The sequence below is a fragment of the Calidris pugnax genome, unplaced genomic scaffold (assembly GCF_001431845.1).
Source record: "Calidris pugnax isolate Ruff unplaced genomic scaffold, ASM143184v1 scaffold41, whole genome shotgun sequence".
NCBI lineage: Eukaryota > Metazoa > Chordata > Aves > Charadriiformes > Scolopacidae > Calidris > Calidris pugnax.
This window is the reverse complement of record NW_015094509.1, coordinates 5,939,169-5,956,701: the sequence shown is the minus strand read 5'-3', so window position 1 is coordinate 5,956,701 and position 17,533 is coordinate 5,939,169. Positions and strand designations below refer to the sequence as shown.

General features: G+C 40.3%; 1 protein-coding gene across 1 annotated transcript; it reads left to right on the top strand.

Moving 5' to 3' along the window:
* Window positions 1-6: 6 nt before the first annotated feature.
* CALB1 (calbindin 1) lies at window positions 7-17,520 on the top strand. Its single transcript, XM_014965263.1, has 11 exons — window positions 7-177; window positions 481-557; window positions 5,067-5,141; window positions 10,014-10,097; window positions 10,186-10,242; window positions 13,212-13,289; window positions 16,127-16,182; window positions 16,278-16,317; window positions 16,405-16,458; window positions 16,592-16,663; window positions 17,093-17,520. Exons 1-11 carry the CDS (start codon window positions 96-98, stop codon window positions 17,204-17,206), a joined length of 789 nt encoding a protein of 262 aa, XP_014820749.1. The 5' UTR covers window positions 7-95; the 3' UTR covers window positions 17,207-17,520.
* Window positions 17,521-17,533: the final 13 nt, after the last annotated feature.

The window sequence follows — 17,533 nt, the reverse complement described above, 5'->3', positions numbered from 1 at the left end:
GCCCCAACAACAACAACCACCGCCTCGCTCCGCGCCCGCTCCGCGCCCCCCCCTCCTCCCCTCCGCACACACACACACACACACACACACACACCATGACGGCGGAGACCCACCTGCAGGGCGTGGAGATCTCGGCCGCCCAGTTCTTCGAGATCTGGCACCACTACGACTCCGACGGTGACTCCTTTTTTGGGGTTTTGTTTGTGGGTGTTTTTCCCCCCCAAACCACCCCCCTGCGGGGCGGCGGAGGGGGAGGATGGGTGTGTGTGTGTGTGTGTGTGTGTGTGTGTTTTGGGGGGGGAGCACTCCACCGCTCCCCGCCTGAAAACGGCCCCGGAGCCGTCAGGGGTTTGTTTGGGGTCGGTGCCGGGCAGGAGCCGCCCCGCCGGGAGGGAAGAAGGAGGGAGGGAAGGAGGGAGATGGAGATCGGCGAGAGTTTGGAGAGAGCGGTGGCCTCAACCCTAACTCTTTCTGTTGTAGGCAATGGGTACATGGACGGGAAGGAGCTACAAAACTTCATCCAGGAGCTGCAGCAGGCGCGGAAGAAGGCAGGCTTGGTAGGTGAACGTTTCTCCCCACTTTTCGGTCTTCTCCGGGAAGGAAGAGTTTTCTTGCGCAAACTCGGGTGGCCCCGGGGTTCCTGCTGTTGTTCTCTGTTGCCATCACACGGTTCATGCACTTGCCCCACCAGGCAAAGGGATGTAGCTTGGTTACAAGATCAGCAGGTTGCAAATGAATTAAATCGAAAAGGTGAGGCCAGGGTCCACCTCCCTGGGGGAGCAGGTCCCACTCAACATCTTGCCAGGCTACGAGCTGATGCTTCTTACAGTGCTTAAAAAGAAAGGTCAAGAAATGCATGGACATTACCTTTTTGTCTTGGCTGGGACCTCATCCCGTTGCAATTACTCTTACCCGAGCCAGATATGTACTGATACTAAAAAGAAAGAGGGGGGGGGGGGGAAAGAAAAGAAAAGAAACAAAAGAATAAAACAATACTTGAGGTTAGTTGGGCTCTGTTTCAGTCTCATACCTGATGGGCAGGACGGGCTGAAATGCATTTCTGCCCCTTGGTGGTCAGCAGGTAGATCTGCAGATGATTGCTCACCACTTTTTGCCCTTCTAAAAGCAGTTTTCTACCCCAGGAGCACGAGTGCCAAACCCTGCATAGTTTAAATTGTTCGGAGGGGCACCAAAGTTTTTGACAATGCTGCCAAAACAATTCTGTGCGTGAGTTATTTAAGTTTCCTCCAAACTAAACCCACATGGGGAAACAAACAGAAAGGGGGAAAAAAAAAAAAAAAAGGCAGAAAGAAAGAAATGAAAGATTCCATGTAAAGATTTGATTTAAAATGGAAGTGCACCTTTTAAAGAAATTAATTTCTTTTTAAATAATTGGCTTCTAAAACAGGCCACAGCGTCAAACTCAAACATATAACCTAAGGGAACCAATTTAAATCAATCTATGATAAAAGACTTCTAAAGTAACAGAAAATAGAATTATAATTTAACTGGATGGCACGTGGGCACGGGGGAAATGAGTTGCTGCTTCAGATATTAATACCTCCAAATCAAATAACAGCTTTTCAATAATTAACTGTGGTTTAAAAGTTGCTGTATATTTTAGAAGTAAATGAAAAAAATTAATATGCATATTAATTTGTTTTGTGGAAAATTATATCTTCTTATTAATTTTATGAGTATAAACTTCACACATCCGAAAACCTGTCTCCCAGCAAAGCCTTTAAGGTCACTGCGGTCTTGGTACCAGTTAATTCTTCTGAATTTAAAAAACAAACCAATTCAAAACCCCCAGAAAACTGGGAAAGGAATGTGTTTTTTAGAGGGGAAAAAAAAATCTATTTTTTTCCACAGAAAAGATTAAACACAACTTCGATACCTTTCAACCATTGCAACAGGAAACATCTCTCTTCTGTATTGAAGTGCAGGAAACTTACGTATGTTCATTGCAAAGAAGTTATTAGAGCCTGTGTATTTTTAGTATGAATGGCACTCTTAGTTGAAATGCTGATATATTATTCAGTAGCTTAAAAAATAATTAGAAGCTCAAGGAAAAAAATATTTGTCATTTTAAGATCAGATTCTTTTCTCTCTCAAACTAAGTGTGCATCTCTTCTTAAAAACAGAGCCTGCTCAATGTAGCACAGAAAAGCCTTATTCTTATCTGTTACAAATTTCATCATTTATGCCTTTTTTAAAAAAGAAATAACCTCTGCCTGTATCTCACACTACATTTTTAAAATGCTCAGGTGTTTAATTAAGTTTCCCTTTCCCATTTCTCTGATTCAAACCTATTTTTGGAGCGTTCTTCTGAAAAGAGCAACCTACAGGAGCAACGTCAAATTCAGTACTTGATCTGTTGCTTCTGCTTTTGGTAGATGTTACCTTCATTCCTGAAGTCTTTTTCTGGAGTGTGGATTTATGTCATCTTAGGTTTCAAATCTAAGCTGATTCTTGGATTTGAAGGCTCATTTGCCAAACAAGCATCTCATTAGTTCGTGTCTTGTCTCATGGGATACTAATTCAGTAGCTTTGAATTCCTATTCTTTTGCCAGAAGGGACACATTGAGAAACTAGTGTAGGTTATATGTCATTTCCTCCGCTGTCCTTCTTTTAACACCCCAAAGCTTCTTTGTCATCATTAACTTCTGCATTTCAGGTCACTCTCCTGCTCACTATTTTTGAAATATTCAATTATGCATTCTTGGTAGCTGGATTTTACATCAGTCATGCCATGTGCATTAGAGAATCACATTGATTCTGTCATTGAATACGATGGTTTAACATTTCCCAATATTCTTCCCAACTACAGAACTGTTCTAATTATGTTCTAATTCTAACGCTTTTATTAATCCACTCGTTAAGCTCGTACTTTCACAGTTGCTGTTTCTCAGCCCGATTCACGCTCGCCTCAAAGGCTGCACGTGTACTTTGGGGAGGTTTTAGGGCTTGGGCTTTTCTTTGGGAACACTAAGTCTTTTCACTTCATGCCCTAGGGTAGATAGTGAATTGATGTGATACACCTTCAGATATATTGAAAGAACTGCCGCTTTTTTAAAGATAAAAGCTGCATGAGTAGAGAAGCATAGCTTCCATTTATTGTGCCCCACATTTATGTGATACCTTCTCTGTCTAGGTATTGCCAAGACAAACTGTGGGGTATAAATGAGTACCACAGAGGCTGATAAAGGGTCTCCCCTGAGCTATTCCACTTTTTCTGCATATACAGACGATGACAATATTTCTCCACAGAAATATCTGGTTTAATAGATGTTTATGAACACAGTGGCGTGTTTCTGTAGTGCCATCTATCCTTACATTTTCAAATCTTACCATAAAAAGCTGTTTGCTTTCCACAGCTCCCTTGGGTTGGATAAGTATCTCGTCTTTTAAAAGGGAGGCTGAAGTGTGAAGCACTAGTTTCTCTAATTTCAAACATCGGGTGCTACATCTGTATCAAGTTTAGGACCAGACCTGGTTAAATTTAGGCGAGTTTTTTTGACTGAAAACATTTATTTTAATAACATAGCTCTAATGTCATAACTTGCTGTCTTCGACCATCAAGCAGCTCAAGAGCAGGTGAAGTGAACACCGAAAAAAAAACCCTTTTCTAGAGGGCGAGCACCCTGTTTTAACCTTTAATTGGCTGTGCCTCCTCCGACAGCTGGGCCCTGTCTGGCACTGCAGAGCTGCTACTAGAAAGATTAGTAAAATATTTAACCAGGACTAATTAAAAATCCAGGCGTCTAAATTCTCCGCTCTATCTGCTAAGCAAACTTGTCCCCCACTTTGGGATCATTAGATGAAAGGTGACATTGAAGTGCATTGTATTAATAGCCACATCTCTAATTAAAGCCGTGGCAAATTACTAACCTGCCATGGATGACTTTGACAGAAATAGGATACTAGGCCACGATTGTATCAGCTACAAGGAACTGACATTTTAGTTAGCTTTGGTAGTTGAAATTTGGGACAAACTACGACAGACTTTGTACAGCTGAGATTCCCTGTGTCTCCAGTGAGAGAATCACTGAGGTCCTATATAATCAGCCCTATTATAGCAGCTAAATCTTTAATTTCCAAAGACCGCTGTGACTTCACCTAATAAACATAGAGTTGTCCATTGTTGTTTCAATATAACTGCCTCCCCTGATGCTTGCGGCATGGTTTTACTAACCCACACTTAAAACAAGTATAAAGAAAGCTAAAAATTAATCAGTGTTGAAGGTTGATGGCAAGGCAAGGCAATTTGAAGTGTGAAATGACATATTTAGATATTCACCACAAGCCTGGCACCTTTGCCACAGCCTGGAGTGAAAATAGCCTTTAGAGACCAGATATATAGCAGGGACCATAATTTATATGAAAAAACAATTACGCTGGCTTTACTCTGTCAGATTTGATGTACTGCTCAAAGTATTCTCCCTCCTAAATCTGCCTCTCTACATTTCAGCAGTGACATTTTGACTCTGTTTCTATGATAACCAAATACTAAACAGTGAAAAATAGGATATCGTGATGAGTTCTTTTAGGGCTGAAATAGCATCCATTGTTCAGGAAAAATCAACTCAAAAGACGTGGAAAGGCTATTTTGGTCTTCAGATGCATTATACTGAAACGTTCCTTATTTTGAAAGATTTTGCACTGCCTTCAAGTTACTAATTTAAAAGTGAAAACTGAGAAAATTGACTAATAATTGCCCATGAACTTCACTGTCATCCTCTTAAACAAAGGAGCTGTTATACACACCTTCCAACACATCTGCCTTTATAACTTTTCATTCTGTAAACTAAAATAGGAGTTCTATGTATTTAGATGCCAATCCTTCACACTGACTATAGTGTAATTCCTTAGGAAGTAAAATTCATCACAATGACATCATTTCATAATAAAAATATACTCAATTTCATTTAAACTTAAACTTAGCTGCAGTAAGTGTACTTCATTAAATGTAGTAGCTTTTTTTTGGCAACTAACAGAATGTTGCAGTAAGCTACATATATTTCTCTGTATCTTAAAGTAATGTTTCTCTCATTGTGACTTTATAGGATTTAACACCCGAAATGAAAGCTTTTGTGGACCAATATGGGAAGACTACTGATGGAAAAATAGGAATAGTTGAGGTAAGAAAGATGGTTACTTTATAACAAAAGACTGACGTTTTCTTGTAGAAAATACGTTTAGCCCAGAACAATGTGAGCATAACATGCAAATATTCTGGATTTTTAGTTACACAGAAGATTTCTCCCTCTCTCCTAAGCTCTTTAGTATTTTTTTCACTAATGAATTTTTTTCATTAACAAAAGTAAGCTGTTCCTTACCCCTCTCCAGACATTTCACTACACGTCATTTAACTTTGCACGCTTTATTCAGTACAAACAAGCAGCAACAGCAATTTAGTTTTCCTGCAAAGCAGATAAGAATTCTGTTTTAGAAATTTAAATTGTGAAAGGTAAAACCGATTTATTTCCAGCTATGATTTTGAACTAATGCTCTGTCATGACTCCTATAGTTAGGATAACACATAAGCAAACACAATTGGGCAATCACTGCATGCAGTCTATTCTAAAAAGTATGTATGTATGTAAAAGAGCAAGTTAAACATATTAAACAAAATTTTAATAGTAGTTCCAGCTTTAATAGTGATCCAGCTTTAATAGTGATCCAGCTTGGGAAAGATTGAGATGTCTGATGAATTCCTTTCTTGAATTTTAACAGAATTTCAGGCAGAAAATTCCCCTATTCCTTATTCCCACTTTCAAGAGAGGGCAAAGATAACCAGCCCCTTCCACACATCGAGCCGCTCAACAATTGCATAATTTAGACAACCTCCCGGGATGGGGGGAACCATTGCATTTTCTCTTGCTTTCACTGTTCAGTGCTGCAAGTCAAAAAGGAGAGTTAGCTGGGTTACGGCTCCAGAAGTCACTTTTTTTAAGCCTAAATCTACGACTCATTTATGTCACTCCGAGTGCAGTGAGACTGCGGTTTTATTATGAAATGCTATTACATATCTTTTTCTGATAATAAGAAATCTGACCTAGAGAGCTAATTAAGAGACAGCTGGAAACAAGCCAGGCCTGCAAAATTTCTACAGTGACCAACTTTGGGTCAGTAGCTAATTTTAAAGTAGAGAACTGAATAGAATCTGTAAAAGTCAGTAGGAAGTATCACTGCTGATATTTATCATATATCAGGGTATCTTTTCTCTGTCATGTGCCTGAATTGCATATACTTTTTTAAATGCATATGTAATTATGGCTAAACTACCATGGTAATGTGAAGTTTGTTTCACTTGCAACAATAATTGATTTTAAAAAAATGCATCTTTTGACAATACTTGGCGTTGATCAAATAGTTCCGCATCTAAAAAGAACTAGTGTTTAGTTGGACTAACAAACTGTTTGGCTTTGGACTAACCAAACTCATTTGGCACTGAAAAATCCTATTTAATTTAGCATTTTTGAATACGTGTAATAGCAAGCCTTGGATGCAAGAAGAATGTGTAGACAGTGCCTGAAAAAGACTGTCTTTCTTCGCTTAGGGAAGATAACTGAAGGTTTTGCCTTTCAAATTCTGTTTCTGATCCTGCTATTGACTTGATGGGTAAAGGGGAGGGAGTCTGATAGGGCCTGATACGGCGCGGTGCTCGCCGCCCCCACTGAAGTGCCAAGCGTGCCCAGCATCCACAGGAGCCACTGAATAAGTGACAGTACTCAGTTCAGTGACTGAAGGGACTTTCTCCCTTAATATAGCAGTTTCCTAACCCCATAGCTATCTTTTATTTCACTTACATCAGCATGAAGCTTGATTGGGAAAGCGCTGATGGAACTCAGGCGAAATGTGTTGTACGTGCAGAGCAGCACGATATTAAAGTTGATGTTTGGACTTGATTCTCCTTCCTTATAAATAAAAACGTCCAGATTGCTCCTATTTACATAGTGCGTGAAATAGTTTTTTTCTGAAAAAGTGCGTGAATGTGTGTAAAAAGAAGTTAAGTAAAGCCATTCAGACTCCCAGCCGTCCTAGAGAATACCCCACAGTGGAAAATGTCCTACTGAAAGATGAGTTTTCAGGAAAGGTCTGTTGGCAGAGATAAAGAGGAGGCCTGGGTGGCTTCACAGAGGAAGGAGTGGATTTTCAGCTCAGATGAAGTGTCAGTTCTGTCTCTGCAATCACACTGCAGTTAGTTCACTAGCTTTTATCCAGTGCCCTCCAGCTACAGGCAGAGTCTGACCTGTCCACTTGCTCGTCGTTGTGTAAGGGACCTTCCTTTCACCCTTTGTGCTAAAATGTGGATGTGAAACCCAAGGTTTAGAAACTCAGGACTGCCATAATTCCACAATCAAATTATTTGAAGCTTACTCATGGCATAAAAGTAACTACTTATTAGCCTAAAATACTCTTTGTACTCCTATTTTCTATTACAGGATTTTAAAAAGCAAATTAACTGTATTAGGTGAAAGCAATTTGAAATAGCATTAAATATCAACAGAATTTACTTATAGAATGATCTCTAGAAAACAGTTCTGATATTGTTTTAAGTACTGAGAGTATTTTTTTCTGCTAGGTAACCTAGAAAGACACACCTCAGCCTGCAGCTGAGCAGAGGAGTCAAGCCAGTCTCAGGCTTTGTGGTTGCCCTCCATTACTCACGATGCAGAAATAGCCAGCAGTCTCCTTAAAAGCAGCAGCAGAGCTTACAGAAACACTCACTAAACCCCTATTGCTGCCATACATGAACTTGTAGCGGTCCACACTCTTTATTAAAACATCCTCAGAGAGCCCCCCTATCCCCACAAAGACTCACAAGTCATCAGAAATACCACCAGGTTTCCATCTTTCCTCTCTTAGTGGTACAGCTGGGACTGGGAAGTTGAGCCAGTTTCCTCCCAATCTCCTCATCCCTTAATAACACAGGGTTTTCCACAAAAAGCAATTTAATGCTATTTGGTATGTAAAGCTTGGAGAACTGGACCTCCCTTCAGCTATACTGTTTCTTTTCTGCTAAAGGGTACAAAAGAAAGAAAACACCAAAGATTTTTTTTTGGCAGAAGCCCATGTAGTATTGGATATTGAGCTACTGCATCTTTGTAATGTAAAAGCCTGTGCTTTCCCCTGAGACTTACAGAGGGCGAGAGGTATAGCTTAAAATAAGGTAATTATTCTGTAATAAATAAATATTCTGTACCTCAAATACAGTTTGGCATTGCTAGTAGGCTCTTAATGATTCTTTGGAATGTTATTCTTTTATATTTACCCTTCCACCTTGTACTATTTTACAGTACCCTTGCAAAATTCACCAGACTTTATAAAAGGTCACACAAACTAGGTCTTATTTATTATTTCCGCACATGTAAATCTTTCCCATTCTCATAATCAGTCCCTTCCCCCAAACTCTGCTGATTATTATAATCAGTTCTTCCATTCAGTGTCTGTTCTTGAGTAGGAATGTTGATTTATTCTAAAAATCAAAGCTCCTCTGCCACGGGAAAAATAAGTAATTTTTCCATAAATCAGTACTGACTTACGCACGTTTAGCAATTACATACCTATGAACACGTACTTACCCCCACACGTACGTGCTAATTATAAAGGAGTAGGTTTTGAAAGCTGCTGACAAACACAGGGTGTTTAAGCTGATTGTGTTTGGTGTTCAGCCATTGAGCAAAAGCACTTGTAACGCTCTGATGGCCCCCACAGTCTGTCATCAGCTGCTCCGTCACCGCAAGGAACATGCTCTGATGTGTCTTTTCAGTTGTACCAACAACTTAAAGAACACGACTGATTCCTGGCGCAGACGGTGATGGAGAAACAAGAGATCTGTCTCCATCCCCTCGTCGTGCCTGTAGAGTCAGAGGGAGGGCTGAAGTCACCCGTGGCGCCACTGGAACCCAAAAAAAAAACCAGCCTGAGCCATTAGGCAATAACACTGAAACAGACAGATCGAGAGATTTGAGGGTGTGTAATGAATGCAGAAAACCAAAAATTTGGAGCAAAAATTTTAAGATGGGGCTCCAGGAAGTCTGCAGATGTTATTTTACATAGAAGAATGCAGCTAAGAAATCTGTCTTTCTCCATTTTCTCTTCCTAGTAAGCACAGCTGGTCTATTCTTCAAGTAAAAAGTTTTCTTTAATCAAAACACATTTTATACATTTTGAGGACAGAAAAAAATATTGGGCTTTTGTTAAAAACAAATCATGATTTTACATTAAATTATACAGCACACTCTCCATCTTCTACATTTGTCACTTGCCAAAATTGAGTTATAGTAAATGAACATTTTCAATAATCAGTACAATAATGTCTGATTTTAAAAAAGCCTTTTGTAGAGCTGAGGCATTGGAAGAACCACCTCTGATTTTGCAGGGCGAAAAGCCCTTTTGATTTCTTTCTGGTATTTATAGCTCTTCTTGAACATATCTCTGTGCCTGACAAATGCTCACCAGTTGCCGTGCCCTTTCCCTTCCCACTTTTCATTTTTATTCTTGGCTTTTCCATATATTTTTCTGTTTAGCTTACACATGTTCATGTCAATGTTCCTCTCTCCTCTTCCTCAGTGAGTAGCCTATTTTCCTTCACTTTCTTAATTCACGGTCCTTCCCGTTGGTCTTCCAAACATCCTTGTGTTACTCTTTCCCTTCATGCCGATTCCAAGGTTTTCACCACAGATCCTTCCTCTGTATGGGTGAAATTTTTCCCCCTATTTCACCAGCTTCCCCGTTGATAAAGTGCTGTTCCACTCCCTTCTCTGGGACTTCAGCTCTGTTTGACCTTGATGAATATGGCAAAGCTGCCAGCCAGAAGCTTTTCAGAGCCATCTTCTAAACATTTCAGCTAGCAAGATGAAGCTTCCTGTGGGGACAAAATAGGGCAGTATTATGAGCACAAAGAGTTTCATACTCTTTTAAAAAGTTTCACATTCTTTTACAGGCTGAGCTGTAAAAGGCCTAATGAAGAATTACAATCTAATCTTTCTTAAATTCTGTTGCAGCTTGCTCAGATATTACCGACGGAAGAGAATTTCCTGTTGTTCTTCAGGTGCCAGCAGCTAAAGTCAAGTGAGGACTTCATGCAGGTGCAGTATGAAAAGTTGCTTTTTCTAAAATCATCTGAGACCCCCTCGCCACAAATATCTCATTAAACCATTTGCCTTCCCATTGCAGACATGGAGAAAATATGACAGCGACCACAGTGGCTTCATCGATTCTGAGGAACTGAAGGTAAACCCAATACCTATGAGTATGCAGGACGTGAGAAGAGGCGTTAGGTGACAGCCCCTGCTGCTGTCTGTCTCTTCAGATACCTCCCCCTGCATGTTTTTGCATTTCAAACGTGATGGAAAAGCAACAGGATTAGCTGACGTTTTTATCACCAGTGAATTATTTAAAGTGAAACCCTAATCTGATCAGTGTGTTTTAAAGCGTGCTTTAATTCAGATCAAGGTTTGTCTCAAGTGACTCCAGGTAGTAGGTACTTTAGCTTAGAAGTAAGAAAGATTAAGAAAGCAAGATAGTCCTCTGAAAGCTATGTTGTTCTTTTCTTTTTGGTATATTAGGGAAGAGGGCTGTCTTCTTCTTGTTTTTTTTCCTAAGGGCATCACTACCATTAATCACTACACTGCTTGACCGACCACGCTCTCTCAAGCATCCTGTAACCCTACGGTCTCCTGTGGTGATACCCTTAGGCTACCACAACTGGAATGGTGTTGCCCCTGCTTGGTTAACTTGGTGGGATTTGGGGCTCAGCTTTAATATGCACAAATAAGAGCAGAATCGAGATTATTCCATTAGTCATCTCAGCCTTGCAGTTAAAAAACCTTAAAACTAGAGTCATAAAACTAACAGAAATTTGTAGATGCTGAGTCACAGTGTCACAGACTCACAGAGTGGTTCGAAGGGACCTCTGGAGGTCATCTGGTCCAACTCCCCTGCTCAAGGAGGGCCACTTACAGCCAGTTGCTCAGGACTACGGCTTCAGAGTATCTCCAGGGATGAAGACTCCACAGTCTCTCTGGGCAAACTGTGCCAGTGTTCAGTCACTCCCATGGTGAAAAAGTGTTCCCTGATGTTCAGAGGGAACCTCCCATTTTTCAGTTTGTGCCCATTGCCTCTTGTCCTGTCACTGGGCATCAGCCTGACTCCGTCCTCTCTTCACCCTCCCTTGAAGTATTTATATATGTTGATGAGGTCCCCTCAAGCCTTCTTTTCTCCAGGCTGAAGAGCCCAGCTCTCTCAGCTTCCTCATAGGAGAGACACTCACATACAGCAGACCCTGAGTAGAAAGATGCCATTTTCCACAGTTCAATTGCAATTGGTACATTACTGTAGCTTTAAATTCAGAGGAGTCAAAACAGTTCATAGCAAGAGAAAGACCTAGTGGTGGTTATCCATCTAATTTGGACTATTTTGCCCGTATGTGTTATTCCAGAGAAGAACTACATAAGCTTTACTAACTAAAGCACCAGGAGATCCAACTGTCTGAAATCCTTACAGCTCTTCTGTTCAGAAAAGGAGTCCACAACAGACAATTCACATCTTTTTTCCTCTTCTCTTCTTCTTTGAGTTTGGTATCTGTGTGACATTTGCTGAGGTTCCTACCTCACGGTGACCCTCAGGCTGATGAGCCCATTCTTAGGCTGGTCACAGCAGGTTGGTGGACCTAAAGTTGGTAGAATCAGGAGACCACACATGTAGCACTTGAGAACCCTCCAGCTGTTAGACGATGCCTTATGGACTGTAGCTGGCTGCTATAATTTAAAATAGACTTGGAAAAGCAGGGCTGATTGAGGACCAGCTGAAGAATGAAGGCATTTTAACTGGATCCCTAATGGTGCCATGTCTCCTGTGCTGCAAGATTTTGTCTGCCTCAGAGAAACAGGCCATTTTAACAAGTTGAAAATAAGACTTTAGTATCCAGTTTTATTTTTAGATCAGTATTTCTTGATAAGCCCAAACATTTTAAGTATTTGCTATGTGAGGAGTACTCCATACACCCACTTACAACTTTGTAAGAGAAATTTAAGCTGGAAATCAGGAAAACTTTCTAACAATAGTAACAGCAGAGGAATTCATTGCCTAAGGGGGAGGCAGACTCTCCATCACTGCCTGCATTTAGGAAAGGTCTGGCAATAGCTCAGATCAGACAGTAGTAACTCAGGAAGTTTAGATACAGATGATCCTTTCTTGAGATGTGGAGATGCACTGGGCAGCCTTTCAATGCCATTTCCAGTTCTATTTTCCATCAAAGTCCACAACATTAACCATGTCTCTGTAACATCCATTTATATTCCGTCATGTTCCTTGTGTACAAGCTCGAAAGAAGGTCTTCCAGCATGGAGGGGGCCAGACTGGAAGAGCTATAGCAGGTGTTAGACATATGACTATTGACACAGCTGCATGCAAGATCACGAATGCCATCTATGTACACATAGATTTTCTTATCAGCTACCCTATTTTCTGTCTTGAAATGTGGCCCGAAATTCCACAAAGACAGTGACACCCCAACTGATGACAGCAATTACACCGAGCATTGACGAGCATCCGGACATCTCAGATCTAGTACAGTATTTTAAACCACTGAATAGGTGGAAACAATCATTTTTTAAAGTAAAATTAGCTGGTGTTTAAAATAACGTGATGCTAGATCAAATTCTCATTCAAAAAAGATCCAGCAAAACTGGCTGCACACTTTTAAAATACAAGGTAGGAAGGAGCAACACAGGTTAAGGTTCACCCTGGGTACTGCCACAGGCAAGGAGAAAACTTGATTAATCATTGATCTTTTCTGTAAAATTGTTCCTATGTTGCAAGAAGCGATTAGGCATCCCAGTTTTCAAGGAGACTCAAGGTTAATTAGTTTAGTTTACTGATAGAGCTGATTAGGAAGCAGTATACTTGAAAGCCAAACTATTTTTTCCAAATTCACAATACAACAAACAGCATACAATGCAGAAAGTTTTATGAGTCACTTTTTCCAAATAAAACCGTGCAGTATACTCGAATTGATCAAAAGAAACTGCCATATTCTTAGCTGTTAATTACTACTTCTTTTCATACTTATTGAGAACTTCAGCAATAAACACTAAAGTGGGAGTAAAATAGTATTTCTCGCCACTTTAATCTGAATTTAGCAAGTCAAGCATTTTATACTGACGATAAAAATTCACCTATTACTCTTTTTATTTCAACAGAGCTTCTTGAAAGATTTATTACAGAAAGCAAATAAGCAGATCGAAGACTCAAAGCTAACAGAATACACAGAAATAATGGTAAGATTATTTACAGGCGTGTTTCCTCAAAACTGGACTGATCCAAACTCTGCTTATCTTTAGCCCCTGGAAGGCTCCAAATGACTTGGAGCCCCACCAGGTCCTAATTAGGCTAACGATGTCATTGCAACAGAGAGGGGACTGTGGCATCTAGCACCGCAAGCACTTGGGCAGCTGCATGGTTTTGGTGGGCAGTTTTCAGTGATGCTTAGAAACAAAAAAAAAGCTCAGGAATTTTGAGTCTTCTTGGTATTTATACAATACCAGACCACACCATACCGTTTTGCCCTGTTCTGCTTCCCTGTGCATTAGTTGTAAAACTGAAGTCTTCACAGTTCATAGGAGAAAAAAATTGTCCCTGTCATAATTACATTACTACCTTCAGATCAAATTAATCTGGGGTTACTTTCTCTGTTTTGCTGCCTTTCAGTGCTGTAGCATCTCTCTCTGGTCTTAAAAGCCATCGCTGCACGGTGGCTTCCTATTGAATGTACAAACCTCTCACTCTAATTCTTCCTCCCCATTTTAAGAAGGAGAAAGCGATGTTTGGGATAAATACCAGGAGAAAAGTGCCACCTCCCTGGCCTTAAGCCAGCCCATCCTTGGGGCGCTCCCTCCATCCCACAGCCACGGTGCTCCAAGGGCAGGAACCAGTATTGGCTGCTGAGTGGGTGTTTCAAGAAAAAAAAAAAAAAAAAAAAGAATTCTTATCTTCAGGAAATGAAGATACTACATTTTGAATGAAGATACACTACGTTTTTTACCAGCTTGGTTTCATCATAAAATATTTTCAGCAATCAGAAATGTGTGAGGTGAACACACGAGCCCTCAAACTGGCCTGAGAATGGATGGTGTAAACTTGTGTTTCTCCTGGAGAAAGGCTGCTGGGTTCTTCTACTATTCATAGAATCATAGAATCATAGAATTGCCCAGGCTGGAAGGGACCTCCAAAGGCCATCTAGTCCGACCCCCCCGCAGTCAGCAGGGACACCCCCAACTAGACCAGGTTGCCCAGGGCCTCATCGAGCCTCTCCTTGAATATCTCCAGGGATGGGGCCTCAACCACCTCCCTGGGCAACCTGTTCCAGTGCTCCACCACCCTCACAGTGAAGAACCCTCTCCTCATCTCCAGTCTAAATCTGTTCCCCTCCAGCTTAAAGCCATTGCCCCTCGTCCTGTCGCTGCAGGCCTTTCTAAACAGGTTCTCCCCAGCCTTCCTGTAGGCTCCCTCAGGTACTGGAAGGCTGCTATTAGGTCTCCCTGGAGCCTTCTCTTCTCCAGGCTGAACAACCCCAGCTCCCTCAGCCTGTCCTCGTAGCAGAGGTGCTCCATCCCCCTGATCATCCGTGTGGCCCTCCTCTGGACCCTCTCCATCAGGTCCATGTCCTTCTTACCTATTCTTCTACCATTTACCTAGAATTGTCAGTTTATTCACTGGTGAAGATAACACATATCCTTTTCATTCAGGGAGCTTTTTAACCTTCATCTTAAAGTGTCCTCTAAGTTCCAGCAGAGAGACACAATGACAAGGAATTCACAGCAGTAAGGAAGAGGTTATAACTCTCCCATAATCTCCTCAGAAACTGGGAAAAAAAAAAAAGGCTAACAGAAAACATACAGTCCTGAGCAGCTGCAGGCAGGCAGAGCCAGCCACCAACAACCCAGCAAAATACAAAATATGTTGACTTCCCAGCTGCCACTGCTTACCTCCCCCAAACCCAGACCTCCTTTCGTGTTTAAAAGGCAGATGCTTTCATACAAGGAGAGGAAGCGTTAAAAGCAGCCGGGGTGTTACATAGAAATAAATGTTTCTAGAATGGGGCTCTTTTCTGGGCTCCTCTGCCATTTGTTTATTGTATTAACCAAGTGAAATTGGTTCTTTTTTTCCACGGCATTAATTCTGTCTTTAAAAGGATATGCACTTGCCTCAGTGCAGGATGCTGCTTTCCCTCTTATCTAAAAATTACATCTCAAATTACTGTGATTGAAAGTGATGGGATGGAGCGTGGGTGGTGGTGTTTTCGGTACAACGTCTAACAATTTTTTTTGGTACAGTTTGCTGCTTTTGTGACTCTCTTATACAGCAAAGGCAAAATAATACTTGAAAGTTGAAAAATGGAGCTATACAGGCACGAAAACTGGGAGAGGAAACCCCACGCAGGTGTAATATCTCCATCTACTTCTAATAACGAATGCGAGCTCTTTGTGCCACTCAAGCAGCAGGAGCTCGTGCTTTCAAGGGCTAAAAGGAAACCACTTTAATACAATAGGATGATTAAAAATTATTAGAAATAGTATTCGCATATTTTTTGTCAAATTACACCAACGTGTTTATTTCTATAATTTAATTATAATTATTTGGAGACATTTAATTGCCCATTTTCATACCATCAACAAGAATGTGATCATCTGTTTGCCCTTCTCTTGAAATATATCACAGAAACAGAACATAATCTTAAAAATTTAGAGCCAGCAGCCAATTGAATGAAATGTCTATTATTTTCTGTCTAAGAAACTGAGCCCTTGGACTCTGTTGAACTTTAGCCAACAGTTGTTTCACCTTTATGAATGGAGAATAACGATGCCATTATCAGATCGTGACATGCAGTCAAAAGTAAAATGTTATCCTGTCAACACTCATGTATAAATAATGATATGCAAATTCAGTACTTTACACAAATGTCTAACACAGCAAATGTGACAGATAAAAACATGGGGGCATCATTTCAGCATGAAATAAAGGCTAAATTTCATTGAATTTAAGTTTTCTGAAGAAGCGTTTTCTTCATTATGTTGACTAATTTTGATTAGTAATTTAAAATTATGTATTCTTTCAGCTCAGGATGTTTGATGCAAACAATGATGGAAAGTTGGAGCTTACTGAACTCGCCAGGTATGTCTTTTGTCTCTTTTCACAGCAAATATTATGTACCAATTGTTGTTGTGGAAACAGTTAAATATTTTCACCTCGTTTTTCTCTCTCCAAAGACTACTCCCTGTACAGGAAAATTTTCTTATTAAATTTCAGGTATGAAAATTCACATTCTTAAGGTAACCTGTTATCATCACACATAACTGGTGTCATTAATGGATTTCTTTTCATTTTGGCATTTAGGGTGTCAAAATGTGTGCAAAAGAATTCAATAAAGCCTTCGAGATGTATGATCAAGTAAGTCTTCAAAAAAAATTTTTATTAACTGCTTTGGTATGATGGCACTTCTTTTCTGAATTTGTGGAAAACTAGCCATATCCTCTAAAATGAAAAATCAATGTTTAAAATTACCTTTAATGTTATTTTTCAGGATGGCAATGGCTATATAGATGAAAATGAACTTGACGCGCTACTGAAGGATCTCTGTGAAAAGAACAAAAAGGTAATCCTAGGGGGCTTTTTTCCCCTTAGAGATTAGATTTAATTTGGATTTTTAAGGACACTTTAATCCACCCAATTAAGACAAATACAGAGCTTCTAAACCATAATTCCCCGAAGTCAAATCACAACTAAAAATGTTGGCAGAAGCCATAGGAGTGTAAATCCTGGACTAGGGGAGCTGTGATTGCGTAGCGACGCTGTCAAAAGCTATCACCAGCCATCCCACATATGGCTGTAACATATACAGACAAATAATGTACAAATACATAAACAACATTTGCAATGTGTTGCTGGCAAACTGGTTGAGAATTCCCCCTTTTTTTGTGTGTGTGTTTTCCCCCCCCCCCACCTCGTTTTCTGCCATTGGAAGCAAACTTGTTCATGCTGGTAACCAAACAGGATTATAAAGCATTATCTGTTCTTTAAATAGGAATTAGACATTAACAACCTCGCGACATACAAGAAAAGCATCATGGCCTTGTCTGATGGAGGAAAGCTTTACCGAGCAGAACTGGCTCTTATTCTCTGTGCTGAGGAGAACTAGAACTCTTCTCTCATGTCCACTTAACTAGTGATGTACTCTTATCTACACAATAACTGTGCACTATTAAGGGAGTAGGCTGTATTTTTAAACTGCATCTAGAAAATTAGCCAGGATGTGTGGCACATTCCTTTCAGTTTGTTTCTATACTGTTTGTAATGTACAGTTTTTGTAACAATACGATTGATAAAGAGAACGTCTATGTTTGGGCCAGTCTGTATATTCAAAAAGAAACTAAAATACGTCGGGATTGATTTTGGTTTGGGTTTTTTTTTTTGGTTTTTTTTTTTTTTTTTTTTTTTTTCTATAACCACCTGTAAAAAAATAAAA

Excerpts from the sequence above, each read along its gene's own strand:
- CALB1 (XM_014965263.1), top strand. The coding sequence starts at position 96 with ATGACGGCGGAGACCCACCTGCAGGGCGTGGAGATCTCGGCCGCCCAG. Across the intron at positions 10,098-10,185 it reads CAAGTGAGGACTTCATGCAG|ACATGGAGAAAATATGACAG; the intron begins GTGCAGTATGAA and ends TTCCCATTGCAG. Across the intron at positions 10,243-13,211 it reads TCGATTCTGAGGAACTGAAG|AGCTTCTTGAAAGATTTATT; the intron begins GTAAACCCAATA and ends TTATTTCAACAG.